The sequence below is a fragment of the Belonocnema kinseyi genome, chromosome 5, assembly GCF_010883055.1.
Source record: "Belonocnema kinseyi isolate 2016_QV_RU_SX_M_011 chromosome 5, B_treatae_v1, whole genome shotgun sequence".
Taxonomy (NCBI): Eukaryota; Metazoa; Arthropoda; class Insecta; order Hymenoptera; family Cynipidae; genus Belonocnema; species Belonocnema kinseyi.
The window spans coordinates 22,031,033-22,038,007 of record NC_046661.1 but is presented as its reverse complement, the minus strand read 5'-3'; the positions used below and the strand labels follow the sequence as shown (position 1 = coordinate 22,038,007).

Below are 6,975 nucleotides of genomic sequence, written 5' to 3'. Positions count from 1 at the left end.
TTGTGTCATCCGTATAAATCCCACAGAAATGATTCACGCGCACCTGTCAGTTTACTTTCGGAGCACACTGGAACCTCGATTTCAGTAAACTGTTTTGTTTCGTTCCAAGAACTGACGTCCTTTACAGTTTTGTGATAAAGGCATCCGATTTTTTAAAGGCATCTAGATTTATGTCCAAGACCGCTGCAAGCAATGCCCGAAGCCTGTCATAATTCCAGGGTTCTAGTGTACTTTAACTCCCCGCACTGATACATCAAGTTCAGAAATTAAAAAATATATATATCTTGTCACACGTGTTTATTCATAATAATTATTTAAAAATCATTTAGGCCTTTCAGTAAAGATCACATAATGATGAGGTTTGCACTTACGTGGCGATAGCACATACATATGGTTAAAACTATAAAGTTGCACGAAATGCACGCATTATCCTTACATAAATATCCGCTTTCCACACTCGGGGAATAATCGATACGCGAAAGTAAAATCCACATTTGCTCGTAAAATTCCCCATAAAGTTCTGATCATATTTCAGCAATATTTCACCATTTAATGACATACAACGACGTATAAAATCATCGAATCCGCTGTGTACAATAGGGTACATACACTATAACGTAGAATACTTGAACTATAGTGGTTCTAAAATATAATTCAGTTTTATATTCAATTATACGTCCACTCATTCTACTACTTTTAACGTGGAAGTAATATCCGTATCTCTCCTTTTAATGAACAATCATTTTTTACGAAAGCATAATTGAAAATTGTTCCTAGCAATTAAATATTAACACAGCAATCATTTTAAAGTGATCAATGATTATGTAAAATTTTTAGTGAATTGAAATTAATAATATTATAAATTTTACATAACACTCTTGTATAAAAACTGAAATCAAATTTAGTATAAGCAAACTACATTTGCATCTTTTGATAAACAGTCACACATCAAGGAACCGTTGAGATAAACAAATAGAAAGTATTAACGAATCTTCATATAATATATATAACTCTGTTTAAAAAGCAAATTAAAATCCACAAAAATATACGCGTATGCGATCTACGGAAGCAGTCGCATAAGTTCTCAATACAAACTCTTATTTCATGTAGTAGAATATACGAATTTTTAAAATTACTAATATTTGCACATTCTCTTCATATTTGACAATATTTCGATGTCACTCGCATTCCAAGAATTCTACATTTTACGGGCCATTAACTTGTCAAATACATGATATGATGTATCAGAATCGGCCGTCAATATACAGAACCGCTGCAGAAAATTAAAAAATCAAACTTCGAATCTGCATCCAAATTTTAAAGCATATAACTGATGTACACATCTGCTTCATATCCGCTGCAGGATTCACACAAGTATTTCATTATATTTGTACAGGGGCGTACGCAAAAAGAAATTTCGGTGGGGGGGAATAGTGGTCCGTTCGAATTTTACATGATGTTAAAATTAAAAGTAAACAAGTTTTCACAATTCGGGGGGTGAACCCGCAAACCCCTGCCTTGCGTACGCCCCTGTATTTGTATGCTAAGCAAGATTATTGAGAAGAAATGTAAGCAAAATTAATGAAAAAGAAATAAACTTTAAAAAAATGGTACGAAGAGTTTGATGAAAATGAAAATTGGTCCCAAATATTTTTTTTATTAAAGTTCTACATCATAAATATTTACAACATTTTTTGTAATCAATCTTCCTTAAAAGAATTTATTTTAACTTTAATTCTCCTCGATTAAAAACAAAATTAATGCTATTATTTTGATGTACATATTACTGAAAATATTTTGTAAACATTACGTTAAATCACACTTGGAAGCATTTTAATTATTTTAATACTTGATGAATTGAAAGCAACCTACTTTGAATGGGATAAACAAAATTTTTTGAAAAAAGAGGTACTGAATATGAAAAATATTGAAATAATTCATAGAATCGAAATTTTCTAATTCTTGAATTAAAATAAACGTACCAAAAATTGTAATTAAATTAAAATCTTCTTAAAGTGGAAATTAATCAAACGACAACATTCCTGATATTTCGAATTTTCGAAATACAGCAATTCCCGAAATTTTCAATCACGCCATTTCAAATTACTTCACGGATAAAAAAATTACTATTCAGTATTTTTATCTGCTAAAATCATATTCTATTTTATATACACAGGATAAAAGCACCAACTACCGCGGGGAACCAATTGTCGGAGAAACAGTAAGTTGATTTCTTCTAATCTAAAACCTTCATATATTATTTTATTGAGTAAAAGTTATTGAATGAGTCTCGAATAAGCTTTTTAATCATTAAAAATAAGCATTTAATTCAAATTTACCAAAATTTAATTAATTTTTTTTTGCTAGTTTAAAATTACAGGAATTTTTTAGTTTTATTAACTTGCACTTTCAGAATATTTCTATTTCGTTCATGAATATTTTTGATAGTTTCATTTTTTTCGGGAATTGTACATTTTTTAAATTTCTACTTCATAAATTATGTTTCGATATTTTTTTTACATATAATTATAGGTTTAATCTATGAAATCTGATTAATGTTAATTCTTCTTCAGTTTATTTCTTATTTTTAATTCTCAAAAAATGTTAACTACAGATTTGACGATATTTTTCATATGTATTCTTACGCTTATCAGCTGCGAAGCTCGTTAACTTTACTATAAACGGTCTAGAAAATGTATAAAATACTTGCCTAACGCTTTGTAGTATGTTCACTAAACTTTGTAGTCGAGAACACACCCGCTGACTCTTAAAAATTAAATAAAATATACAGCATAAACATGACTCAGTGTAAAACTTAAACACAATATAAAGTAACAAACGAATCACTCTTTCTTCTCTAATGGAATCCGAATTTACAAATGCAAGCCCATATTTTCTCCTCAGTAACTTAGTTGGAACTGGAAGCACCGCATCGTGAATTGCATCGCCAACACTTCTTAAACCTTAAAACGTAAATCAAAATAACCTAAAAACTTTATTAGTGTACTTTTATCAAAATCGTTTTTACTTTTCCATTTAAAACACCCTCATTTTGCTTCTTTCAGCGAAAAAAATAAGAAGGCCTTATTTTTCGATAGGATAAAGAAAGGAATAAGTTAAAGCATATATATTATTTTCAAATCGAATTTGAGTAGTAACTTGAACTACATTCCCTACTTGCTCACTAATTCTTTAAAATTATTAAATATATGTTTTATTTATAAGGTTTTTTTATGACGAATGAAAAACAATTAAAAAAGACAAAATAACTGCAAAAATAAGGCACTTGAGATTCGTAAAGCATAATTTCCTCAACAAAAATGCCGAAACAATATGAAAGAGTCATCAAGTAAAAGGAAAAATATAAGTTTTTATATTTTAAATGGATTTTTTTCGTCGACGACTCTAACAGACTTAAAACAACTGTTCGCCCAACTACGTCGGAAACACGAATTAAAGACATCATTTTATAATACGTTTCTTAAAATATACTTCACGCGACTTTGTACATGTATTTCATGTGATAACTAGGTGAAAAAATTCTACAATTTGGTATTTAAGTGCATTCCTAACAAAAATAAAAAATAAATTTCTAACAGATAAAAATTCAGGATTAAAATATTTTTCTCTGCAAAGAGACATAAAAAAACTAATAGTAATTTTCATATCCTAAGTCAAAAATAATATCTCTAAAAAACCCTTACTAAGGTAGAAAATATCGTCAAATTAAATTTTAAAAATTCATCAATCAGTTTTTCGTCAAGAATTAAACAATAACTTAAAAATTGTAAGGAAATTTTTTCACCAGCCTCAATACTTTGTATCGTTGGATTCAAAACATTGTGAAATCACACTTAAAATGACGCCAAACAGCATTATTTTAGCTCTTCATTATGCTCAGAAGACTTTTTTCCGCTCAACAACCATCCGAATACTATAAACTTATTATTTTCCAGCTTAAATAAGTGTTTAGAAAAAACTTGAAGGTACAACATACGGATTTTCGGTACCTAATGAAACCCTGTATGGAATCAGTCAATGCGGATGGAAATCCAAATTACCACTGTGGGCAGACTTTCAAATCCCTTACGTGAAATCAATGAATAATCTTAAAATTGAATAACATACTTTCAAATTTAAATTCGCTTCGCATATTGCAAACTTTCATTTAATATAAAATAGATTTAAATTTCAATGAGTTAAAAATCTCAAAGTAATTCAATAACATCCTAAAACAATAGATCTTTGGACATTCATTCTTCTCGGTGTTTCTTTTTTCTCGAATTATACAATACGATCTCCCATTTCCTGGAATTTCTTACACATGGAAGGTTTTAAAATTTAATCGAATGTAAACTGCGATTACTGATACTGTGAATATACGAATGTAAGTAGTCGAGGTTTAAGACCGACAACGTGACGCGATGTAAGTAGGTTGTCGGCCTAGGACGATAATAATCTTTTGCCGTCATCGCTGAGGAATGGAAAACTAAGGTAATTAAGATCGCTTCGATGCGAGTCATTTGAAGGCAACTAGGAAAACTACAGTTGCAGAAGAGCTTGGAGGCGGTGTAATTCCTTCAGCAATTCGCGATTCGCATCCTCAAGGATGTTCAGTCTGTCTCTGTAGGAGGAATTCTCGTTAGTCAGAACGGTCACTCTCCTCTCGAGGCCGTCCATATATTCCTTCTTCTTTCGACGTGATTCTTGAGCTGATATCTGAAAGTGAAACGAAAGGTATTAATTGAAAATCAAAAGAAATTTTATGTTTAGCCTTAAGGGCATGCGATACTTACAGTTTTCCCGACTTTTTTTCCACAAAAATGAAAATTTTTAAAAACTCAATTCGGAGATGCTATAAAATATCATAACGGACGTCTTCAGACTCTTTTTTTGGGGGATAATAACAAAAAAAATTTATTGTGCTAAATAAAAATTTTATGCATATGCACTATCTTTCAGGTTACGTCGTTTTTCATCTCTGCCTTTCCGATAATCTGAAAATTATTTATGAAATCAACTTTTTTGATTGCCTGCAAACAAGGTTAGTTCCGGGAGATTAGTTACTATGTTTATTTGTAAGTCTAAAGTTTTCGGCCAAAAATATTGCGTAGTTTAGAAGTAATACTCGGGTGAATTGTAACACACATAACCTCGAAATATACACACACGTTGTTAGCAATATCCAAATAAAAAAAGAACACACAAAAAAAGTGTGCGGGGACGTCTGTTAACATGTTCGCTATCATTTGCCAGATTTTGAAGACAAAATATTTCTTATACTAGGAAAAAAGCCGGGGGAATCTAACACTGAAAATATCGATACTAATTCCTAAGCGCTATACAAATTATTCATATTTTGCTAAATTAAAACTTTTTTTAATTAACCTACAAAAAAAGTGTGTGGGGACGTCCGTTAGCATGTTCGCTATCGTTTCCCAAATTTTCAAGACCAAAAATATTTATTATTCTAGAAAAAAAAGCCGGGGGAACCTAAAACTGGTAAAATCGACAATTTTCTAAGTATCACATGCCCTTAAGGAGGTACCATCACTACAAGAATTTTCATTATCATTTATACCAAACTTTCACGATATCTAAAAATGATCACCAAAATTACTCAGTTAAAATCTCAGAAGCATGTGATCTCAGGGCATGTGATCATGCCCTTAATTAAATAAGATTTAAGTTCAAGTCAATGCAGAGAGTGGCCACTTAAATCGCGAAGAGAAATTACCAATTTTGCAATGCACTTTTTTCACAACATTATTTTTAAACTAAAGAAGATATCTCGCTGAACTTTCGGGAAAAAAGCAGAAATCTATGAGGTTACCGCTGGCTGTCCCATTTAAGCTTTTATATTTCTTGAACCAATACAATTTGATTATTTTTTAACTTATAATGTAATTAGAAACAGGGCTTTATGAAGGGTTTAGATGAATTTACGTGTGGGTTTCTTAACATAGCATGCAATGTAAAAATGTCGTGTCATGTAAAAAACCTGTCACATTCCCATCGCGCGCTACGTGCTGGGTCTTTATTTTTTCCCCACATTTGCACACATACCTTTTAAAATTAAAGGTAAGAGTGTCCACAACAGCAATTTGGCGATTGTGAATTATCTTTTGTTAAAGCTCCTACGGCTTTAACGAACACATTTTCATCATGTATCTCATGTTTCGCAGTCAATTTTGTCGAAAATGCGAACTTTTTTACATTATGTTCAACTCTATTATATCAAATGTATAATTGATATTTATTTATGTTTTTTATTTATTTCTCAGCTACCCTGAAAAACGTGTCATTTAATTTAATTTAATTTATAAATGTATATAATCACAATTCATAAAAAGCATTGATATTAAATAAGCTTATTTCCGTTGTCGTGTTTTTATAATTTGAAAAAGTGCGCATCTTAGAAAAAAACAATTTTTCCATACAGGGAGTCATCGTGGTTCAGATGGTATAGTAATATTGTCATATGCTCAAACATTGCCTGCAGCCTTGGCAGCCAGGCTGGCGCGGCACAGTGGGATGAAATGAAACAACCGGACTCAAAATAACTTCCAGGGCGCAATTCATTACCGATTTTGGATTTTTTGAACAAAAATTCAGCGTTTAATTTTGAACAGAATTATGAAAGCCAAATTTTTAATTTTTGCTTATTAAAGCTTTTATGTTAATGCAAAGAGGGAAAAATTCCGATTTCGACGGTTCTATTTTTTATCTTCTTGAAAAAAATTTTCCCCCGTTCAATATTGCTTGATTTTGATGCACATGGATGCATGAATAAATAAATTGTTAATTTGTTAAGTTAATTGTTTTAAACAAATTATGTTACCAAAAAGCCAAAAGCATTGATGGTTCACTCGCAAAGTATAATTGTGGGTCCGGATGCAATAAGGGCACATAAAATTTTTTCGTGCGAAAACGAAGTCCCCTGGAGGCTTTAGAAAAAATTTTCGAATTTTAATT

The 6,975-nt window shown here is 31.0% G+C and overlaps 1 protein-coding gene across 1 annotated transcript in view; it reads right to left on the bottom strand.

Annotated features, from left to right (window-relative positions):
* Positions 1–280: 280 nt before the first annotated feature.
* The window catches only part of LOC117172771 (cyclic AMP response element-binding protein A-like), an 84,774-nt gene continuing 78,079 nt past the window's right edge, over positions 281–6,975 (bottom strand). Inside the window, exon 4 of the mRNA XM_033360979.1 lies at positions 281–4,719. Within this exon, the coding sequence (XP_033216870.1) occupies positions 4,543–4,719 (177 nt within the window). The 3' untranslated portion in view covers positions 281–4,542. The remainder of the gene's footprint in view (positions 4,720–6,975) is intronic.